The sequence below is a fragment of the Myotis yumanensis genome, unplaced genomic scaffold, assembly GCF_028538775.1.
Source record: "Myotis yumanensis isolate MYYU_CA2020_CCGP unplaced genomic scaffold, mMyoYum1.0.hap1 SCAF_1, whole genome shotgun sequence".
NCBI lineage: Eukaryota > Metazoa > Chordata > Mammalia > Chiroptera > Vespertilionidae > Myotis > Myotis yumanensis.
The window spans coordinates 229,262,672-229,286,532 of NW_027223752.1; the positions used below are offsets into that span (position 1 = coordinate 229,262,672).

The window sequence follows — 23,861 nt, forward strand, 5'->3', positions numbered from 1 at the left end:
AGACCTAGTCAGGGAGAGGACTCCAGGGAGCCTGATGAAAGTTTGGCTAAGACAGGCGTCCTTGCCATGACCACTGCCATGAGGTTCAAGTAGCCCCTGGACTCCCCTTGTTTCTCCACAACTGAGATTGTGACTTTTTTTCCCCCCTTTTCCATATCCCTTTGTCTGTCTTGGAAACTAAGACGTTTGCAACCTGGAGTGATCACTTCCTTTGGCAGCTGCTCTGTTTGTCCTGGGCTGGTCCAAGGCCAGGGAGAAGTAGAGTGGGGGTGGGGATGGTTGATGGTGGCGTGGGAGAGGGGAGGATTAGCTGGGAATTTATCCATGTGGTGTAAATTTTCTTTTTCTTTTTCTGGGAAAACACTTCCTGAGTTCTAAATGTCAGGGAATTTACTCCACAGAGCCGAAAACTGCTTTCATGGTCCCAGGATATCTTCTTAATGAAAATACGGAGTCTGTGCAGCCATTTGTAGAAACTTTTCCTGGACAAAGTCTTATTATATTTGCATGCGTATTTATACAAAGTCATAGCCCCTGAGAGAAAACTGCTACTGTCCTGTAGGTCGAGAGACCCTGATAGCGAGGGTAATGGTAAAAGTTACTACTCTGGCCTCGTTTGGGGATCATTACTGTGACTTTAAAATTCAAGATATATCATTTTCCCAGAAAAGGCAGCCTGAATGCAGACACAAAGTCTTTGGGTGATTAATGATTAGAGTCCCTTAAGAGCGAGCTCTGGAGGAGCCAGACAAATGGAATTAAAACGTTGCATGTTACTTAACATTCCCTCAGATGGCTCAGAAACTCCCTGCATGTGGGTCATTTGTTATATCCTAGATGTCAGCTACATTTCCAGCTATCTAAAAGTTTAGTGAGAATCTTGATTGAGGTGGGGTTGCTTTTTTCTTCGATTCAAACGATGATTGCCTTTAAGATTCATGTTCCGTTATTTCCACGGTCTTTGTTTCTGAACAGGAAAATGACAAGATATGAATACATATCCAAAAGAATGCTGGGAGAATGAGTCTCCTAGTGCAGGGCCTGGCACACAGTAGGCCCTCAATAACAGTAAGCATTGTTATCATTATTATATGCCATGTTTTGATCTGTCCAGAATCGAGTTCTTATGATTGAATCCAATTCCTATAATTCTTTTATCAACACCTCTGATTTTTTTCTCTTTGGAGGAGGGGTGGTGGAGGGCTTCAGATCATGCCAAGAAGATTGTACCTTAGCAAATAATAATAATAATAACAACTAATTATTTACCAGCTGCCAAGCAATGATCTAAGCACTTTTCATGGCCGGTCTCATTTGCTATCCACGATGACCCCCTGAAGGGTGCACTGGTGAAGGTAAAGAAAGGTGCTGTTACAAAGGGCTCCAGAATATAATGACTTGCAAACCACAGAAACGAATTGATCCTGTAATAGTTCTGAGGCAAGGGGTCCCGGCTGGCCGGCTCCGCTCTGCTCTACGTGGCCATTCAGCGACCCAGTTCCTTCCCAATGGGTTCCTCAGTCTTTCTTTCTTTAACCTTGCCCAGCTCTTTGTCCAGGTTGTGGTTATGGTACTTACCACTTTATAGGGCAATTATTTGATCATGTGACCATGTCTTGAATGTGACTATTAGTTTTTCCAGAACAGAGAGTAACAGCCTCCCTATATTGTATTGCAATTATCTAGCACAGGGGTCAGCAAACCATGGCCTGTGGGCCTAATTTGGCTTGATGCCTGTTTTTAAATGGCCTGTGAGCTAAGAATGGCTTTGACATTTTTAAATGTTTGAAAAAAAATCAAAAGAAGAATAGTATTTCATGACACATGAATATGAAAATTATATAAAATATACAATTCAGTGTCTATAAATGAAGTTTACAGATTACCCGTGGCAGAGTTGAGTGGTTGCAAAAGAGACCATATGGCCACGAGGCTAAAAATATTTACTACCTTGCTATTTACAGGAAAAATTTGCAGACCCCTGATCTAGCACATTGACATTTTTTTGAGCAAATTATGCTGGTATTGACTTCAAGGGCAGAAAAGTCTTGGCTTGGAGAAGAAAGGAGGCGAAAATCCCTCACAATATTGTGATACATAACTTCACCTTTTGGTTGCCCTGTAGTTGGTGGCATTAGTGGGGTCTCTCCTGAGGAACAGGAAACACTGTACTAAGACCTGGGTCTGGCTCCTTTTTCCCCAGAAAGAAAGATTAGCTTTATTCTGTCACCATCTCCATGTTAATCCAGAAGAACAGGGACACTGTGCCTCATCCCTGAATGCGAGCTGCCCTGGGAAGAAAACACAGCTCTCCTGGGTGGAGCTGAAGGGAAGGGGGCATGAAGATCAAGGCTGTTGAAGGGGGAGCGAGGGAGGAGCAGAAAGGAGTTCAATAGTCTCTCTTAGATCAAGTATTTGAGAGAGCTTACACTTTTAGTTAATATCAAATCTGTTTTTAAGAATATTCAGTGACTTCATATCTGACGCTGAATACATTTTTTTAAATAAATCTTTATTGTTCAGATTATTACAGTTGTTCCTCTCCCCCCCCCCCCCCCCATAGCTCCCCTCCACCTGGTTCCTACCCCACCTCCTGCCCTTACCGCCCCCACTGTCCTTGTCCACAGGGGTATGATTTTTGTCCAGTCTCTTCCCGCACCCCCCACACTCCCTTCCCCCGGAGAATAGTCAGTCCACTCCCTTTCTATGCTCCTGATTCTATTCTATTGAATACATTTTTACATTCTGTCCCTTACAAGGTGCTTCATGATCAAGCAGGCAGCCCCAGTGTCCCTTTGCAGTGCCAGTTAATGCCATGTCTCCCCTCTGGGTGACATAGCCCCATTCATCCTTTCTGGTTCTCCAACACACTTCTCACCACAGGCCTCTGCGGGCTGGTTCTCTTTCTTCCAACAACACTTTTCTTTATTGGTGGAGCTCCTTATCCTATTCGAGGTGTTGCTCAAAGATCACCTCCACACTGAAATCTTTTCTGACCAACTTACATCAGAATAGACTCCTTCCTGTTGTTATTTTCTATTTCAAGAGCCCTCACAACTTATTACATTTTTTAATTATATAATTATTTGTTGGTTTACTTGATTTCTTGGCTTCCCAACTAGAACATAAGTCCCACAGGGCAGAGGCCACCTCTCTTTTGTTCAGCATTTTCTACCCAGCACCTAGCATGTGCAATCATTCAAAATGTATTAAACAACTAAATTTGGGGATGCGAAGGTCCATAGATATTGAGTAGCACACAGTCTACCAGAAAGACTAGTATTTGAGAGTTTAGAACAAGAAAAGCACTTGGATTAAGTAGTAACGGTCTGGAGCTATATGTTTTATGGAAGATATCAGACAGAGATTTCTTTACTTTAGAGTCTGGCCCAGAGTTAGTCGCTGGCCAGTGCTTCCTTTGGCATTTTCCATGCAAATGTCTAACTCTTGTTGTAGACACTGTGTATGGGAGTCATGCTTCCAGATTGCCCCGGTCACCCTCACTTCTAGTTTCATTCCCTTGTGTAGTCTCCTTCTAGGCTGGGTCGGAGCTGAGCCTGTTCTGAAGACTCTAGGAGTGATAGTGTGTGCTGTGTTGTGATCACAGCTGTGAAGGGAATTGCTATACGACAACTCTTCATTTTCAGACTATTTTATTGGTACAATCAGATGTTAATTCTCTAAAATATGGAGGCATTTAGAAGAAAGGGGAAAGAAGGGGAAATAAAGTTAAATGAGGAGACAGAGATATAGGGATCCTATTTCACTTTCTGCATTGTAAGATCACCATGCTTTTTCTGCCAAATGATACGAGACATTTCTAATCAAACAGAGCATTGTGCATGTCATTCAGCAATGTGTTCCTGCTAATTTCACCGCTCCGAAAAGGAGCTGACAGGCATCAGAAGAGAAAAATGCAGCTAACGTAGGAATAATAGAAATGAGAAAATCAATGTGGAGATGTAATTGAAAGTAAGAACTGGTGATCGAGGTAATTGAATGGTAATATTGTGAGCAGAAACCAAGTAGGATCAAGTCACTGCAAGACTAGGCAGTTTACAGACTTGCATATTTCCCTTTCTGGGATATGCGCGCCTCTGAGATTGTGGACAGAGAGGTTATCGGGCACGCTCATTCAAAGAGACCTTCAGTGCTAGTTTATTTCCATGTTGCTGTTGTTGTTTTCATTACAAAGGGAGCTATGACACCTGGAATGACTTTGCAACTAGGGCATGTTTGATCCCGTCTTTGTGACTATCTCAGCAATAGAATGAATTGCTTCCTGTCCACTCACTCCAAGAGGCACACCTGACCCGGACGGTGACCTGGAATCCTGCAGCTGCCTCAGAAAGCTCATTCCACCTCTCCAGCCTCAGTTCCTGGAAGCGAATCCCACTGAAAAGCTCTATTTATTTTCCTTTACCAAATGAGAGATAAAAGAAGATTTTAATGTGTTTTTATTGGGAAAATGAGTGCTCTTAATGGGCATTTTTCTTACAAAGCCAAAATAACTCCGCTTGAGAAACATTTCTCCAGCATGACCGCATGCGGCCCTTCACAGCCTCTGCCTATCCATTCCGTGAAATCAATACTGCATTAAGGTTGGAGTCAGAGGAGGTGGATTGTGTGACCTTGGGCGAGTCACTTAATCTCTCTGCCACAGTCGGTGTGAACAAACTGAAAATAATTCCAGCCGCTTCAAGGAAGGAGAGTAAGATTAATGGTGGCAAGACTTTTAGACAATTGTCTCTGTGGCAATTTCTCCCACTCCCCCTTTTTTGTGTGTGTGTATGTGTGCTTTTCTCAATGTTTGATTTTCTTTAGAATCCAAATTCAACCACCCACATATTGACACAAAGACAAAGCTACTTCCAAACGCAGGATGGCAATGCCTGCACTCGGCTGAATTTTATATCTCTGCACACAGTGAGCACCCCTAAGGGTCCTCCATTTCCCCTTTGTGGGAGGAAGAGGAAGGCAAAAGAGAAATCCATTTGGAAAAGAATTCTTGCCTACATGTTATTCCCTTCACCTCATTGGGGTGATCTGGTGGCTTCTCACTCTCTGACATCCTCTTCCCTCAACCCCACTGTGTCTGGGCCCTACATTTTGTCTCCCTTTGTTCCACTAGCCCATGTCATTGATGACCCAGTTTGGTCTTGCTCTTCCAGATTCCTCTATTCCTTCTAGGACATACCTCTAGTGTTTGCCCCATACCTTCAAGGCTCTGACTATAGGGGATTAACCAATTCTACTGACTCACTGAATGAGAGCCTAGTGACCTCACCAACTCTTCCAGTTGCCATCCTGACTCTCCTATTCCTTAGCTTTTATACTTTTTGTGAGGGTAGTTTTCTCTCACAACTTCTCCTCCTCACCCATGACTATCCAGCTACTTCTTCATGACTCTATTCAAATTGTTCTTTCTTCACCTCCATTCTGAGATCACTCCATTCCAGAAATGTGAGCATCAACTAAAGTTGAGTCTTAGTCCTCTGATCATGTTCATTCAATTGTGTCTTTAAATTAACTCACCCATTTCCTTGGCTTCAACTACCACTTCTATGTGGGTGAATCTTACATCTATGGTTTTAGATAGCTCCTCCCACAATTTGTTTTAAAATATTCTTTCCTATCATTTGTCAATCCAAAAGCACACATGGAAGGCTTGAGAAGGTTGCATTAGGAGGGATTTGGAATACCATACTAAAGAGTTTGAATTTTTATCCTACAGAGAGTTGATTGAAGATATTTAATTAAAGATATTAAAAACATAATCTAGATAAATTTATCATTTTTCATTCAACAGTTGGTTGGAGGATGGGTTGAGGGCAGAAAGCTGGGCTTCCCTGGTTAGGAACTCTGGTTCTCCAGCGATTTCCAGCCTTATGCAGTCACCATACTGCAACCAAATCTTCAATTCTTGTGCATCAGAAAAGCAGAAGCAAATAGTCAAGCTCAAAATAAGGAGTAAGACTTGATTTCCCCTTCTTCCCTGCCAAATATATCCAATGTCATCGTGAATTATTAATTCTTCTACTGTCACAGTACAGTCTGTGTTGTCACTTCAAATTTATTTGCCATATTTTTCCCTTTTCAATCCTGGCCCTTACCTTTTTTTAGACTTAAGAAATAGTCACCTGATCAATTCATTTTAAATTCTGCAGCCATCTAAACATTCCATACTGTCGGTCTGGAGAAACCATTCTCCTATTCAGATAATCTTAGTAGACTTATAGGCCGACCAAGGAACTCTGAACTACTTAGCCCCTCACCCTAAATATAATCTGTATCATTTCCACCACATGCTTTTGCTTAAATCATTTCATTAGCTCAATAGTGAGTCAATAGAATGCAATTGTTCTTTGATTTTCTGTATTGACCCAGTACTTCCCTCTTTCCATCATTCTAGGCATGCATTGCTATCATGGCTCTTCTAGGCTCAATCCACATCTCCAGTAGTTTATTTATAGACTACGTCTCTTGAGATTCAGAGAAATACTATTGCTCTTCCCTAGTATTTCTTTTTTTTTATTTTTTTATTTTTATTTTTTGCTAAAAGTATTACAAAGGGTATTACATAAGTGTCCATTTTTTCTTCCCCGCTCTTGACAAACCCCTAGTATTTCTTGCAGTTTTGGTATCATTGATGAGACTGGAACATCCTAGTAGACGAAGAAAGATTTTACCTTGCCAGTTGGAGGCACAGCTTTCTAATATCCTCACACGGCTGCACCTTAATGCACAGGTATTTGATGTTTTCCTTTTGACCCACTTCCTGAGCCTCTGGCCTTGGGATCCAGAGAAAGGAATGCACGTCAGTTTCAAAGCACTTGTTGGCCAGCAGTTACTTATTTCAATCCAGCCTCATCGGCTTTTGAGTTTGTGAAAATTCCTCTAAATTCAAGATGTATTATTCTTATTTTTTAGTGCTATTGTAAGGGTTTATATTTTCTGTTTCTTCAGAGGTATTTAATTTGGCAGTTGGGGAACTGCATTAAACACAACTAACTAGTTGCTATTTTAAAATGGAAATCCATTTTTTGTTGACATTTTAAAAGTTCACTGCAAACAGATGCTCAAAAGAAAAATGTGGACTATATGGAGTGAGTTTATAAAGGCAGAAAGTAGCCACTGTATTCCACACATGAAATAAACGTAGGCCTCACTCTGGTCAGACTTACTTCTTTTGTTTCCTGGACCACAGCAGAGTTCTTTTGCGACTCAGGCCTGCACACAGGCTGCTTTCTCTGCACGGACCCCAGCCTTGACCCCTACATATACTTCCATCCGCCTCCATCCTAGATCCTACTTTATACTTTATGACTCAGCTTAAATGTCACCTCTTCACTGAGGCAGTCCCTGACCTCTCAATATGAATCCACTGTTACACCATTTTCTATCTTATAATTCCGTTGAGGGCCCTTACTACAATCTGAAAATAATATCAGTATGGTCATTTGTATAAAATCTATTACCTACTCTAATCTCTACTCCAATTGCATAGAGTGTTTGCTCTGAAATGGCAGAAGAGCACTGGCCAGTGTTGCTCAGTGATTAGAGCATCAGCCTGTACACCCAATGGTCTTGGGTTCAATTCCAGATCAAGGGCATGTACCTCCATTGCAGTTTCACTCCCCACCCCTGGTTGGGGTGTGTGTGGGAGGCAACCAGTCAATGTGTCTCTCTCACATCAATGTTTTCTCTCTCCCCCTCTCTTCCTCCCTTCCTTCCTTCTACTCTCTCTGAAGAGCAATGGGAAAAATATCCTCAGGTGAGGATTAACAAAAAAATAAATAAAATGGCAGAAGAATTGTGCTTTATCTGACACTATGTATCAAAGTCTAGCATAGTTTTTTGCATGTGATAGGAGATAGGAAATAAAAATGTGTTTTTAAGTGAAATTGGAGGACACAGACATGATAAAGAATGAATAGCTTATGTAATTTACATAGATTTATATACTTTATATAAAGCTTCATATACTTTTTATAGTCTATATATTTTCACAAACATTCATTTTGAAATAATGGTCACACTATGAGGCAGATGATACCCTAAGGCTTAAAACCTTTAAGTCCTGAATCAATTTCAAATTCTTTCAACCATTTCTCCAGAAAGAATTGCTGCTAACTAAGCAAGCCTTCAAAAAAAAAATGCTCAGAGCAATTTTAAAACCAGGGTTAGTCTATTCTTGCTTAGAAATAATTTCAGGAAATCTGAAAGATTGAAATAGTTATTTAATAAACATATCTTAAATTGAACACATGTCAAATATCCATGGCATTTCCTGATGGTGCCTCACTAGTGTGAGAATTTAAAAGTAAACACATTAAAGATGTTTAATCACTCCATCTTTGCAAATTACAAATGTACATTAGTCCGTGCAGTAGCTTTGATTCTGAAATGTGCAAAATGTTTTTTAACGGTTGCAGTCTGCTGGGAATTCTCTAGAATAGTTCGTTTCCTTCTTAAAGTAATCTTATGGTCAAGGCTTTCAAAGTGAGGAGCCTTTTATAACACAAACTATTGCCTTTAATTTGTCTCATTTGCTGGGAATTATTTGGCTATTGAATTTTCTCAAAGAAGGGCTCCTGTGGAGGAAGTAGTGCCATCATGGGGCAAACAATCCCCTAGGAAACTTGCTAACTCAGCCCAAATCTCAGGCAAGCATAATTCTATTTTGTGCTTTTATAAGCAGGAAAGAGGAAAGAATACAGTTTGGAAACTACTAAGACATCTCTTGTTTTTCCTTTAAAAAACAAAACCAAAACAAACGTCTCTAATCTAGATTACTTAAATCAACATGATCAAGAGAGAGAAAAACTGAGCTTTGGAAATGAGGCTCGAAGGGTTAAAAGAACCTTAGTGGAGGGGTGTAGTCACGGAGCTGCTGCCTGCCTCTCTCGCACATGGACACAGGATTTCAGCTTCTCTGTTCTGAGCTGTTAATGTCTGTGCAAAGTGGGGAGCATGACAACCCTGTACATAGGTTTGCAGTGAGAGTTGAATGAGGTATCTCAGAGAAAGCCCTTGGTGTAGTGCCTGGCATATAAAAAACAGTAGCTATTAAGATAGCCTATACCTATGAACACAAATCTAAACCATATCATTATCCTATATGCTCTTTGCTTAATGAATGATACACAACTTTTGGGGGAAAAAAAGAAGAAGCAACTGATGGAAATTAAAAAAATGTTTTACTATCATTATGTCTTTCTATCATTAAAATGTAGACATTTAAAACAAGAATGGGTACATGTTTGAACAATTTGTGTCTGTGAGAGACTGTGTGTGTGTGTGTGTGTGTGTGTGTGTGCATGGGTGATCATGATATTTTTACAGGAAAATCAAGAAAGCCTCTTAGGATGATGCTATTTCCCTGTTCTGGATGGGCCTTGCCATTACTAACGCCTCCTGAGAGTGCCCTGGAAGAAAGGGAGTCCTGGTTTCATTGTTTTCCATCTGGTTCCAATTGAGGAAAAAAGAATAAAATAAAAAATACCATTTGTGCTTTCCTTAGGTTACACCTTATACTGTTTGGGGGAGAAGTGAATGGAATAGGCACTTCTCCTGCTAGCATGGAATGTGTCCTTCTGCTCCTCTCTTCCATGTGGTCATTCCCAAGTCCGCAGACTTGACGCTATGCTAACTGCAAGCCAACTTCTGACAACAGAAAATACAGGTTCTCTTCTCTGCTCTTTCTGAATCACTATGATTAAGGGAGTCTTAGGGCCGGGACTCTAAACACTGTGCAATTTCTAAGAAATTCACCAAGCTGTTAATGCAGTAAATATCTGTTTAATTTACAAACATCAGTAGTGTCACTGATATTAGTCTGGAGAAAGACAGAGCACATCCAAATGATACATGTACATCTAATTGTCTTTGTAAAAAGAGCTTTTGGAAAGAAACATCTGCATCTTTACAGGGTACCCTGGGATTCTGAGGAGGGAAGAGCACAGTCCACTATAAATCACTCTCAATTCTACATTATAATTTAGCAGCAAACATGTTAACATGGGAACATCAGGGTCATAAAGGAGCTTTATTGTTTTGGGGGAAAAAATCACAGTTCTTGTCATTACAGCCTTTTCTTTTGCCACTCCACTCCCCAAAAGGGTCAAGGATGTATTAATTTGTAACAGATCTACTTCCTAGTGTCGATTGCTACGTGCCTTCTCTGTTCTGTGAGGACAGTTGCAGCGGCCACTTTCTGTACAAGGACTGTCTCACTCATAGACTTTACAAGGCTCTGCAGGTGTCCTGAGTGAGGCCAGTAGGTCAGTGACACCAGTGGTCAGATGTCCAAGTAAACAACAGACCAACACATCTTTATCCCCAGATATCACCCTATGTTAGTACTATTGCCAAAAAGATCCTGATTTTTAAGTTTGAAAAATGTACAAAAATATCAGGACAATTATAAATTAATATATATTAAAGCATCAAGAAACAGCAAAAGGATGGCCTAACATGTTAAGTACAATGTACTTTGATACAATAAATATTTCTCATGAAAACGGAATACTGTATAGGGCTGTTTAGAACTCATAGAAACAAAAAAATCATATTACTAATTTATTTATCAATAATCTATTGGTTCTTTATCATCTCCTTTATCGTTTATATTACAAAAAAAATTAATACTGGAAAACGGTCGATAAACACTTTTGTGTGCTTCTTGTGCTAGCATGCCGACCTGTATAAAAACACGATAACATGTTAGCACCCCCATCCTGTCTCTCACGAGTGGGACCCAGGTCTCCCGGGGCCTCTAAATTTTGCACAAAATATTTCTCATCCATGTGTCCTATCTGCGACTCCTGGGCTCCATCCCTCCGCCTTGCATCCTCACTCACACATGTGCTTGGTCCCCGTGGGCCGCAGTGACTCAGATGCGGGCTCACGGGCCTGTGCTCGGGCCAAGTTCAAGTTCAGGCTCGCGGTTGGCTCCCTGGGTATGTGCTTCGTCCCCATCGCTGTTCCAATGCCTCCGGGTGACCTCCCTTCCCACTTCTCCGGCGTCGGGGAAGCTGTGGTTCACGCATTTCTATTTTTTTTTTCTCTTCCAAACGCAGAAAAAAAAGTCTTTATTCTCATAATAAAAATAAGTCTGTTCTGTATCTTACAATATATTTCAAATATTTCCACTAGGAAGCATTCGCGAGTCCAGCGTGGCCAAGCAGGAGACAGCATCTGCCAAGACAGCAGCCCCGGGAGGCGGTTAGGAGGCGCACCTGCTGCAGCCGCACTTGACCACCTTCTCGACCTCCTCCACGAAGGACGACCCATCAGTGCATTCGAAGGAGTATTTCCGCCGCTTGCTCCGCAGGGCCCCGCAGCACTGGCCCCCCGCGCACCCGCCTCTGCACTCCAGCCGGGACACCTTCTTGGTTGTCTGGCAAGCGGCGTAGCCCTGCTGTTTTTGGTAATAATCTCTGATCCGCTCCCCTTGGCAGGAGACTTCTAGGGAAGAACACAGAGTACAAGCTGTGAGTCATGCAGAGGGAGTGCGAATCCGCCCTGGAGTCAGCAGGGGGCGCCTCTCCTTCCTGTCCCTTCCTGCTATTGTCAGTTATAGGGCATATAGGGACTGGTGGCTTGGCCTGCTGTTCTTTGAAAAAAATGCTTCTTTGGGGCCTTTATTTTCAGTGAATATTGTCAGTGTGAGCTGTAACTACTATGGCCACTGGACTGACAAGAAAATTGGGTCCCTAACCCCCCCCCCCCCCCCTTTTTTTATGGCAAAAATGCGCCTCTTCTGTTTTTACACTCCCAGCAGCTGGATCTGTTTACCGCAGGGAGACGTCTCAGAGAGCATGCGGTTTAATTTATTAGACCTGGGGTTTAACATCATTCAGTCTGTTACTTGATACAAAGAACATTCCACGGACTTCATAAATTACCCTGGTAGGAACGAGTTCAAAAAGAGCCATCTGCTCAGAGCTTCCGTGGGCACGTTCCCCTGGTCTGGTCCCTCTGATACACTCAGCAGCATCTGGGCCAGCTGGAGGCCAGGGTGAGCTGGTCCCACAGACACGAGGGAGGAGAGAGGTGGGCCAGCACCTCAGCCCCGCCCCATCCCTCGCACCTGCATAATGCGCTGGAATAAACTATTTTGATTCTAATGTCAGAGGTGATTTTATCCTCAAGCTAGAGCCTCTTTATTAGCTCCCTCTTTGTGCCAGGAGACAAACTGGTAATACATTTGGGTGAGAACATCGGATAAAGGTAAGAAAGAAGTCCAGTTAGGTGGGCTTCTACATAAGGCAGAAGGGAGGGTTTTCACAGCAGATCAGCGTGGGAGCAGACAGGTAGGCAGGTACAATCTTGACGCGGAAGGTTAGGACAGCTCCCGTCTGCTGCCTTCATGACACTGGGACATCAATCAGCAGCAGCAACTACAAGTCCTGGAAGTCCTGGCCTTCCTGCTCTCACTCCCCGCTCTCTGGCTCACTCCCATTGTCTCCCTTTCTCTCTCTTTTCAAAGACAAGGCCCTCTTGCTTTTCTAAGACGTGGAGTTGCCCAGCTGGTTGGCTTACCTCGGTCACAGCTGTCCCCGGTGTATCCGCTGCTGCACTCGCAGTAGGGCTGCCCCAGGCCCGACAGCCTGCATTTCCCGTGCTTACACCTGATGGCCTGGCAGGGGTTAAACAGGTCCTCCTCTTCGTCACACAGGACGCCCCCGTGGCCCTCCAGGCACTTACAGCTGTAGGAGAAGGCGTTGATGGGCAGGCAGGTGCCATGCACGCATCTGCAGAGAGGAGGAAGGCAGGAATGAGGATACATGAGCAGAGAGGAGAAGGATGGAGGAAATATGAAGGAGACAGTTTACGGGGCTAACTCCCTCCCTCCCTCTCTCCCTGCCTCCTCCCCTCCCTTTCCTAGGGTTGGCTTTGAGGATTGCCATATGCATGTTTCACTAACAAGGAGCCCGAACTTACTTATTTCCAAGACAGGGGTCATTGGTCCTCTGGTCACAGAGGGGCCCGGTCCATCCTTCCTCACACTCGCAGGTGAAGCCAGACTGGCTGCTGGCCTGGCACGTGCCGTGGGCGCACACCTTCTTGTGGCATGGCTCACAGCCGGGCAGAATGCCGGTGTGCATGGGCACCTTGTGGAAGTCCTGCAGCTCGCTGTTGATATAGAGGTTGCGGATGCAGCCGTGGAAACTGGTGCCATTCTGCCCGGGGGCCTGGCGCAGGGCGGCGGCCACGTTGTTGTTTTTCCCGGGCATGCCTGGGGAGGGACAGTGGGTCAGAGGTCAGGCTCTTTGGGGACTCCTCGGCCATTGACTCCCCAGAGGCTCTTAGCTCTCCCGCAGGGTGGCAGTGTGTGGGACACGCCTATAGGAGAAACTGATGGCATGAGCATCCGGTCCTGTGGTCTCAATCTGGATGCACTTGGGAATCCCATGGGCTCTTTGAAGAAATACTGCTGCTTGGGACCTCAGCCCAGACCTCCTTGATCTGATTTTAAGGGCAGGGAGGGGAGGGAGAAGAGATGTGTGTTTCTTTTTTCTTTTTTAAAAAAAATATATTTTTATTGATTTCAGAGAGGAAGAGAGAGGGAGAGAGATAGAAACATCAACAATGAGAGAGAATCACTGATCAGCTGCCTCCTGCATGCTCCACATTGGGGATGGAGCCTGCAACCCGGGCATGTACTCTGACTGGGAATCGAACCATGACCTCCTGGTTCATAGGTTTACAACTCAACCACTGAGCCATGCCAGCAGGGAGAGATGTGTGTTCTCTGCTTCTCTTTTTTAAGAAAATACTGTGAGAAATTTTAATGTACAACTAGAGAAAGGACCTAGTTCACTGATGGTCAATCTTCAATTTTTAATATTTGTTTCAAACCAAACCTGACATGAAAGCATACATATATAAAACACAAAAGCCGAGCTACTGTTCCCAAAAGGCAGGATTGGGAAGGGGGTGGGGGTAGTGCTCTCTCCCCTCTCCACACTCCACCCCTCTACCTGGACACACCCGCTAGAAGTTCCACAAAGCAAGGTTAGTAATCTCTGACTAATCCTGCCTCTTAAAGACAAAAGGCCCAAGGCCCAAAGATCTACTCAATGTCACCCAGCAGGACTGAGTTAGTTCGAGTCAGGCCGACAAGATGAACCTCTGCAATCTCTCCTCACAGTTCAGTCCATCCGGATTCAGAGGGTGAGAGCTGGGGGTTCACAGTGACTGTGACCCTGGTCCTGCCAAATTCTAAGCTAGCAACTAATCCAGGTCACCGCTGGTAACATCCGGAGCACAGCCGTGGATGCCAGGGCCTCAGACACTCGCCATGCTTCCTGTCAGAACAGCACCTCATTCACATCATTGTTTTTCTTGCTAATTGAGAGGGAAACCATCCTATTCCAAGACATCGGAAATACAAAAGAAATTCCTCCAAACACAGAATCAGCAATCTCTGTATCTATTCATTCCACTAGTGACAGGCATGGAGTAACCCACATTTGGCTACACTGAGGAATCTTTCCACGGCCTAAGCCAGACCCCGAAATAGCTCCTGGATGAGATCCACAGGAGGCAACTGTCCAGGTCGTGGTGGGAGAAGGGGAGGATGGTGGAGGCTCGCAGAGAAGCTGATTTCCTGCTGGCTGTTCATGTCCTCCTTGTGCCTGGACTCTGAGCTTCTGGCTGGAGGGTTCACGAGGGGAAAGCCCTGGCTCTCACTTTCTAGGGGGTTCAATGGTTACAAAGACCAAGAACCTGAGTACTCCCTGGGCCCTGCCTCAAAGCATCACAAGGCTAGAGGTCGAAGTCTTTATTGGTGGTTCTGGGTGCACTTGGGCTGGTCTAGGGCTTGGTTTTCTTATCTACAACATGAATGGATGGATTAAAACAGTTGTTTCCAAGCTGGTCATACATAAGAACCACCAGAAGCGCATGCCCGGAAGGCGGCGCCCCGACCCCCTTCTCTCCCCTCCCCGAGATTCTGACTCAGCAGGAAGGTGTGTCATGCAGAGATTTAAATGTTAACCTGCAACTCAGGTGATTCTGATGCGGGTGCTTCCCCATCACACTTTGATGGGTACTGAACTATGCACTTGGCTTTGAAGTTCCATGAGTTCAGGCTTTTAGTCTATGTCCATCTGGCCTTGGAGACTGGGCTGCAGTGTAGAGCCGGGTCAGAAGGATGAAGCCTGCCATTTCCAGGAGAGGACCATGACAGGAAATTCCTTGCTCTGGGGTAAGTTCTTCTGATTTACTCTTATCTGTCCATCACATATGTGTGGATTTTAATGTCTATATGTGCATATGTCAAGGTTAAATACTAACAGTTGATGTTCCTCAGCAGGGACAATTAGGAAGTGTGTTCCTTTTATTCCTAAAGCTAACAACTGTGAAAAGCCCAGCTTTGATCATAGTGAATTGTAAACGCTGATCCATCACACATGTATTTACTTTCAATAGGACATCATACAATGAAGAAGTATACTGAGTCAACCTTTTGCACACCTGCCATAGTTCTGACTAGGGAACTGGGTCTTAATTGATAAGCAGAAGTAGATCCCTGTGTTGTTTTAGCCTTTCTTCCATGCCATGGGCTATAGCTGGAGGTCAATCAATCTATCAGTCAACTGATAACTTAGTAGACAGTTTTAGCCTTAATAAACTCTACATGTTTTAAAATGACAACAAAGGGACCAAGTGTCAAAGCTGACGTCCTCTGTGGCATTAGGAAAGTGTGACACAATGGAGGGGTCTTTATGTGCAGGTCTTAACAATTGTTTTTTAATCCCATCAAACAATCAGCCAGACCCCAGCAGCAAGATAACTTACCAGATGGAGCATCTGCCCCCTGGTGGTCAGTGCACATCATAGTGACTGGTCGGCCGGCCAACTGTCTGCCCCCTGGTGGTCAGTGCATGTCATAGCGAGCGGTTGAGCTGCCTTAGCATATCATTAGCATATTACGCTTTGATTGGTTGAACGGCCGACCGATCAACCGGACACTAAGCATATTAGGCTTTTATTATATAGGATATTCTGACCCAAGCACTCTGATTCTGTTATTCCCCCTGGAACCCCATCATATTCTAAAGGGGTTTAAAAATGACTGAATGAAATGGTTTGTAATGGAAGCATAATGATATCAAGTGAACACCCAATCCAGAAATAAACAAAAAGCCGCACACGTAGACTGCTTCCCTTTCTGCTCTATGCTAATAACTGACTGGCAATGCAGGTGGCTTGGGGGTCAGACAGACCCAGACTTGAATGAGGTGTCTATTGCCGGGAGCCGGTCCATCCTTGCTGTTTCAAGGGACCTGGCATATACGGCATACTATTCTTAATATGTTTGCTCACCTTCTTGGTGCTATGTGTTTTAACCAAGGTCACCTCTCCAAGACAGGTTGTTTCCCCAGGTGGGGATCTTTCCCTGAGGTTAGGGAGGGGATACAACCCCTTAATTAAGTGCCAGGCGGGTAGTTAAGCTACATAATCTTTACTCCCTGGAATGGAGATAAGAAACGCCCTAACCTTTGTAATAGAAATTGACAGGATTAAAATCGGCTGGTATAAATACGGATGTAACAAGTCAATAATCATCAGAACCTCATCAGTTCCTAACCAGAACTCCGACCAGAACTTTGGCTGGAGATCCTGGCTAGAGGTCCTGACTAGGCTGCTGATCAACTGAAGGCTGTCTTCGTGTCATTCCTTCTTTGCCGACTCCGTCCACACCTTTGGGGACCCCTGGACCCGCTGGGATTGGACCCCAGCAGTCTATCACTTCATAGCTTTGTGAACTTGGACAAGATTTATGAAGTCCCTGGAACTGTCTTCAGGACTATAAAACAAAGAAAAATCATACCTACTTCCTAAAGTCTCTGAAGAATAAGACTGTTAAAGTAGCATTGTGTTGGGCACATAGCATGTGCTTAGTAAATATGATTTCTCTCCCATCTCAGGTACCTCTGTGACTTGCCTTGTCCATCCCAAGGCAACAGCTGTTAACTGTAGTCCAGGCCAAAGGGAAGGCTCTGTTTTTTAATGAACCTTATAGTTGTGATTCCCATGAAGCAACTACATCAGTCAACTTGCTGCACAGACTTAACAGGTGAGACATTTGATTACTTGAAAATGTGCCTGCCTTCCCCACGCCTGTGGGCACAGAAGAGATTCTTTTTCGACTCCAGATTCTTGAAGCATGTAGTAACTTAGTTTTCAGAACATGGGAGATGCTCAATAAATATTTACAGAATGGAACCGAAGACTTTAACTTTCTATCTAAGTGCTAAGATTTTCTATTGCAGAAATTATTAAAAATAAAAATGTTCTGGATGTTCAGGACAATTTCACACAAGGCTGTCTGGGAAGGATGTGAGGGGTTGAGGACATTGTGTAGCAGCCAACGGTTACTACTATTTTGAAAGGAATGAGGCGAACTTCGTGAAATTACCTGTCACGGTGGAGAAATCAGTTACATTGACCTGTTGAAAAGCTTAGCTTACTTATCTGTAAAGTAATTTTATCAGTCAAGCCACCTCATTCAATCCAATGTGATTTCATTCAGTTCAACATCACATGCTTCTTTGCCTGAAATTTGAAATTCTATGTCTTCAATTTATATTGGCTCTCCAGATAGAGGCAAGAGTGGAAGCTCCCTCTTTTGTGGATCCTCTCCTCTGGGCTCCTTCAGAATTTTGCTGATACTTCCTTCCTCACCTATTTAATCATCTGACTTCTTCTTGCTTAAAATAAAGTCCAGAGTCTTTATCACTCAAAGCCCAAATCATCTGCCTTCCCAACCCTCTCTCTTGTTCACCCACATTAAGGTAACAGCTAAACAAAAATACTTTCCATTACCCCAATGCAATTTGTACATTTAACTCATTCATTTATTCATTCATTCATTCATTCATTCATTCAATTTCATTAGTAATTATCCTGTCATCTGATGAGTTAGCCACTGGTGGCCCAGACATTCCAGCATGGTAATATGTTCACCTCCTCAAGAGAGCTGGGGTGAGGTCATGCACTCCACATCGTGCATCAGACCTGTTTTGTCATTTTTTTCATTGTCTGATTTGTCCTCTCACCATTTCCTTTTTCCATAGACCAGATTAAATAATAAGATGAATTTCTATAATGTGTAAATCACCTAGCATGTGATAGACACAAAGAAATACTAATGTTCTTCTCCACCCCAGTGACCCATTTAGTTAAAACCAGAGCTGGGATTACAAATGGTCCCTTAACAGCTTATTTGGGCTCTTCCTTTTCTATCCTTGCTGTCTTCCAGGGATGGAGCAGTACCGGTCAATGACCATGGGACCAGGCACCAACAACTTCAGAATCAGGCTTTGATGACAATCACACATCAAAACCCACTGGATTTGGAAGAGTGCTTACCTCCTACATAGAGTGGGGAGTCAAAATTCAGAGTGGACTGCTTTGACAAGTTGGTGATGATTTTGGGGCTCCCTCCATCCACGGAGAGGGAGAGACTCTGGTCCAGGGCAAGTAGCTCCACAATGTGAAAGTTTCCATCATTGATCGTCTCCACGCTACACGCAAACAAACAAAAACAAAACTTAGATGGTGCCTCCATGTTCTTCATATTAAAGAAAAGAAGTTACAACACAAATCCAATAAGCACTTCTTGGGAGAACATACTCCTATCTAACATGAATAAAGATAAAAACCATTGGTTGATTTAAAAATAAAATATATGTTCAAGGTGATAACATTTCTATTCCTAGGAAAGATAGAAGCTTGTTCTTCCATTGGGAGAAGTGGAGATGAGTACATTTTATCATTATCCAGTCATTTTCTCCTAATATATAGAAATTAAAAAGACACTTGATGTATTTGCTTTAAAATGCCACAAACGTTCCATTTACAAGACAAGGAACCTACACCTGCGTCAGACACCTCCTACACACCCTAATGTTAGGAGATAATTGCCTCTGCTCTCTTCACTCTGCACATAAGACATTAGAATCAAACATACACATGAATACAGGAAGAACCAAGGTGGTAGGATCACTGTACTTTAAAAAGATGTTTATATTGATCGTTAGAGAGAGGGGAAGTGAGAGGAATAGAGAGAGAGAAACATCAATGATGAGAGAGAATCATTGATCAGCGGCCTCCTGCACGCCCCCTCCTGGGGATCAAGCCCACAACCTGGACATGTGCCCTGACTAGGAATTGAACCAGTGACCTCTTGGTTCATAGATCAAGGCTCAACCACTGAGCCACACTGACTGGGCTGCACTTTTTAAAATGTGTTAATTGATGATATACTCTTACTTTCTTTGCAGTTTTCAGAAGGCCACCCATCAAATGATACTCCTGGGAAGAAATCTACGTTTAGTGAAGAGGAGGGAATGCAGATTAAACAGAAAGCGTAACATAGTTGTATCTAGGATCTAGTGCTGACAGGGGTTCTTCAGTTTCTCTTCTATACCTTTGTAGGGCTGGGTGCAGCAATTATTCTAAAAAGTTTGAGGGGGCTTATGAAAAGTCACAAAATGGTTAAAAACTGAGGTCAATTGGGAATAGGATGAACTTGGGTGCGATCAGTACGTAGGTGCTGTGTGGCTGTGAAGTGGGGCTGTACATCTCACAGGAGTGCTGTAGTCAGAAAAATGAGAACAGGACCCACGAAGAAAACAGGATCAAGACACAGTGCATGTTGGGAAGATACTCACCTTTCAGTATAGATGCAAAAGAGGGCATAATGCGAATTGGGCCCAAAAGTAAATAGTGAATATTACAGAATTAATATAATAGTGTTTTGACTGCAAAGACTTTTTTAAAAAGGCTCAAAAATGGAAATATCAGAGCATATGTTAGAGAGATTGTGAATACCGAATATTCTCTACACAAGGTGTTTCCTTAAATCCCCAGGAGCTGATATTTAGATTTGCTAACAGGTCAAGCCTGGGAAATAACAGAAGAATATATTGACATTTCTGCTCAATGCTTCTCACCACAGAAGTCTAATCTTTTCCTTTTTTTTTCTGCATAAAATAGATTTTGTGATTTGACAACAATATAAAGCATTTTGCAGAACTGTGAAAACACCTGAAGTTCTTTATTTTAAGTGGTTAAAGGAGCCCCTGTGTGCAGGGATCTTTGATAACCTGTCTCAAATGTCATCTTTCAAAAATGTTAGATATAAAAATCAATATTTTTGCCTTCTACACATTTATTATCCCACTAAAATCAACATTTAAAAACGCTATACAAGGACATTGTTTTCTAAATAAATTTGCATTGTAACTCTTAGTGGTCTTAAATATGACGGTTTTCTAAGGGGATATGCTGAGTAGAAATATCAACTAGTGGTTAAGCATACAGATTTTGATGTCAGGTAAACCTGGATTTAAATCCAGGTCTTGAATTTATTAAATTTTTGACTTTAGATAAGTTACTTAATTGCCAATAAATTTCAGTTTTCTCTTCAGTAAATGTTAGTAAATATTTATTCCACTTATAATTAATGGGAGGTCTATAGAGAATGATTTTTTTTTTTAATGCAGAGCAAAGCATCCAGCATATGGAAAGAACAAAGTTAAATGTTAGATATTAGTATCGTCTAGACCAGCCGTGGGCAAACTACGGCCCACGGGCCGGATCTGGCCCATTTGAAATGAATAAAACTAAAAAAAAAAAAAAGACCGTACCCTTTTATGTAATGATGTTTAATTTGAATTTATATTAGTTCACACAAACACTCCATCCATGCTTTTGTTCCGGCCCTCCGGTCCAGTTTAAGAACCTATTGTGGCCCTCGAGTCAAAAAGTTTGCCCACCTCTGATCTAGACTAATAAAAGGGTAATATGCTAATTAGACCGGGTCAGCTGGCCATCTTCCAGATGTCCAACTTTCTTCTGGACAAAGCCATGGTGGTGGGGGCCGAGGCAGAGGCAGTTAGGGGTGAGATCAGGCTGGCGGGGCAGAGCAGTTAGGGGCGAGATTAGGCTCACAGGGGGTTAGGGGCGATCAGGCCGGCAGGGGAGGGCAGTTGGGGGCGACCAGGCCAGCAGGGGAGGGCCATTGGGGTGACCAGGCCAGCAGGGGAGGGCTGTTGGGGGCGACCAGGTCAGTAGGTCAGGGCAGTTGGGGGCAACCTGGCCAGCAGGGGAGGGCAGTTGGGGGCTATCAGCCCAGCAGGGGAGCAGTTAGGCATCAATCAGGCCAGCAGGGGAGTGGTTAGGGAGCGATCAGGCTGGCAGGCAGGAGTGGTGAGGGGCAATCAGGCAGGCAGGCAGGTGATCGGTTAGGAGCCAGTGGTCCCAGATTGTGAGAGGGATGTCTGACTGACTAAGGGATCTGACCTAAAGCGGCAGTTGGACATCCCCTGTGGGGTCCCAGATTGGAGAGGGTGCAGGCCAGGTTGAGGGACACCCCCCGCCTCCCCCCGTCCCCAGTGCATGAATTTTGTGCACCGGGCCTCTAGTATCAGTATATAAATAATGCCATGCTATGTCAGAGTTTTCTTCAGAAAGAAACTAGTTCAGTTTCATTTTTAATAATAATTGCAAGATAAAAAGACTGGCAAAAACACAGTAGCTTGTTTGGGGGCATATCTTGTTCAAGTTACTAAAAGTTTTAAGTAAAACATTAAAATAAAGATATACATAGAGAAAGTAGTGGTCAATCACTTTTTCCTTTGTGATCATATGCAACTCTTAAAATGGTTTTCTATCAATGTTCTATGAACATTGACCTTAATTATTGTAAAAATAAGCCCTATGTACTGGGGAATGGGTTCTGGGTCACATGGGTTTTAGACAATCAGTCCAGGCTTGTCATCGTCAATGGTGGTGTTTGCTACAGTACAACTGAGTATGCAACCTTAAAGCAGGAGCCATGTATTACTTATTTCTTTACTCTTTAATGTATCCAGTAGAGTGTCTGGTATATAGTAGATACTCAATAAATATATGTTACATAAATAAAATGTGAAGGAGTTGTATTAGGCATAACATATATAGTTTTTTAGTAATACTAATGCGATTATAGTTACACATAGTCTAGAGACTTCAAGCAATCTTCAGGAAGGACATCTAAACAATGCACTTTATTTAAAATATCTGATTTTTCAGGGGCCATATCCTGAAGGACAATGCTGGGAGATAAACCTTGTTCAGCTTGTCCTAGGTCTCATTAGATTTGTGACACTGCGTTTGTGACACAGTTAGTTTTCCTCTGCTTTCCTTCCTCATCAGGGAAATGTGATTAATAAGACCAAAGAAATACATAGCACATACTATGAGCCAGGTTCTGCCCTAAGAACTTTACATGTATTGACTCATTTGATACTCATAACAACTCTAAGGCTTGGGCACCTAGGGTATTCAAGGTGGCACAGCCCGTGGCCAAACGAATTTGAAGCCAGGCTGCCGGGTTCTAGAGTGTGTGCTTCTAATGATTATTCGTCACTTTTACTAAGGAAAGACAACACACCTAAAGAGTACCTAGTACTATACAATCAACATGTATAGATGATTTCTCTCCCAAATAGCCCAGGAATAAAGTTCGATGGAAAACGACCTCATATGATGGTTGCACAACTTGTACATTCACTAAAAATCAAGAATTGTAAAAAAAATATTCCATCATCTTATCATGAGAGTCTGAAGGCTATGAGAAGGCATCTGAAGTGTATAGACATGAAACCTGGATTTGGATTCAATTTTCCCAATTATAAAATTCAGACTGACTATGTTTCTCTCCTCCCAAAAGCTTTGTGTCAAAGCTGATCATTCCAGAACTTGGCAAGAGTTATTATCACTGAGCTGAATTCCATTTCTTTTCCCTAGAATGAAGGCCACACTCTGGCCTTTTAACAGATATGTGTTGTGAATTTAATATTTTTATTTTAATATATGTTTATTGTTGATAGTATTATAGATATTTCCCCCTCTTCCTCCCTTCCCTCCCCCATCCCAGCCCCTAACAACCCCAGATCTTCACTACCCTATTGCCCATGTCCATGGGCTATGCCTATTAGTATATAAGTTCTTTGGTTTATCTCTTCTTGTCCCCGCAACTGCACATTGAGGTATGTCAGTCTGTTCTATGCCTCCATTCTTTGGGTCTTATTTTGTTCGTCAATTCATTTTGCTCAGCGATCCCACTTCTGGGAATACTAGTATATCCTAATATTTTTAGAATCTTTGTTTTCTAAGGTGGCATTGTGGGGATGGGGCCTGGGTGGGATATGTGAGAGCTAAGAGTATTCTAAACTGGTGTTTCACGCTGTCCTGTAAAGCATACCATAAACTGGGGAAGGACCAGGAATGCCCTTTTAAAATAAGGCAGTGTCCGACACAGCAGTTGTTACACAATAAAACAGCCATCATCGATTTTGCCATCTATCACAGTCATCGCCTACCTACCCACTTGAAATGCACAGGTCCCTCTGCATTCTGACAAGTATTGATAAACTCTCTCACTGCCCCCCCGGGAACTATATATCTGATGACTCACAGAAGTCACAAGTGAACCACTTAACATCGAGCCTTTCCACTGGGAACATAAATTGCATTTATTACCATTATTATGTAATTCCGTTTTGCTATATTCATCTGTTACCTGACGTTTTCTATTTTTGAATTCCTAAATGGATGTATGAAAACAAAGCAGTTACTCAACTGTGTCTTGTGGTCTGCTACAGAAAAAGAATTTAAGAACTTGGGGCTTAAGAGAAGAGAGGCTCTAACCTGTCTCAGATTTTTCTAATTTATGTAGGACACATTAACAGTGACTTCCATATTTCTATCTCCACCATAAATCTTGAGTTATTTCAGTAACTGAATAAAGATAAATAGTTCATTTGGCTTATGCAAGGTCCAGCTTTTTGTTTTAA

At 42.9% G+C, this 23,861-nt stretch overlaps 1 protein-coding gene across 2 annotated transcripts in view; it reads right to left on the reverse strand.

Moving 5' to 3' along the window:
- Positions 1-9,785: 9,785 nt before the first annotated feature.
- Positions 9,786-23,861, reverse strand: part of SLIT2 (slit guidance ligand 2) — a 355,443-nt gene continuing 341,367 nt past the window's right edge. For both annotated transcript variants that reach the window (XM_070398759.1, XM_070398751.1), the window contains 4 exons: positions 18,388-18,542; positions 12,949-13,243; positions 12,547-12,758; positions 9,786-11,469 (listed from right to left, as the gene is read on the reverse strand). In XM_070398759.1, the coding sequence (XP_070254860.1) occupies positions 11,228-11,469; positions 12,547-12,758; positions 12,949-13,243; positions 18,388-18,542 (904 nt within the window). In that variant the 3' untranslated portion in view covers positions 9,786-11,227. The remainder of the gene's footprint in view (positions 11,470-12,546; positions 12,759-12,948; positions 13,244-18,387; positions 18,543-23,861) is intronic.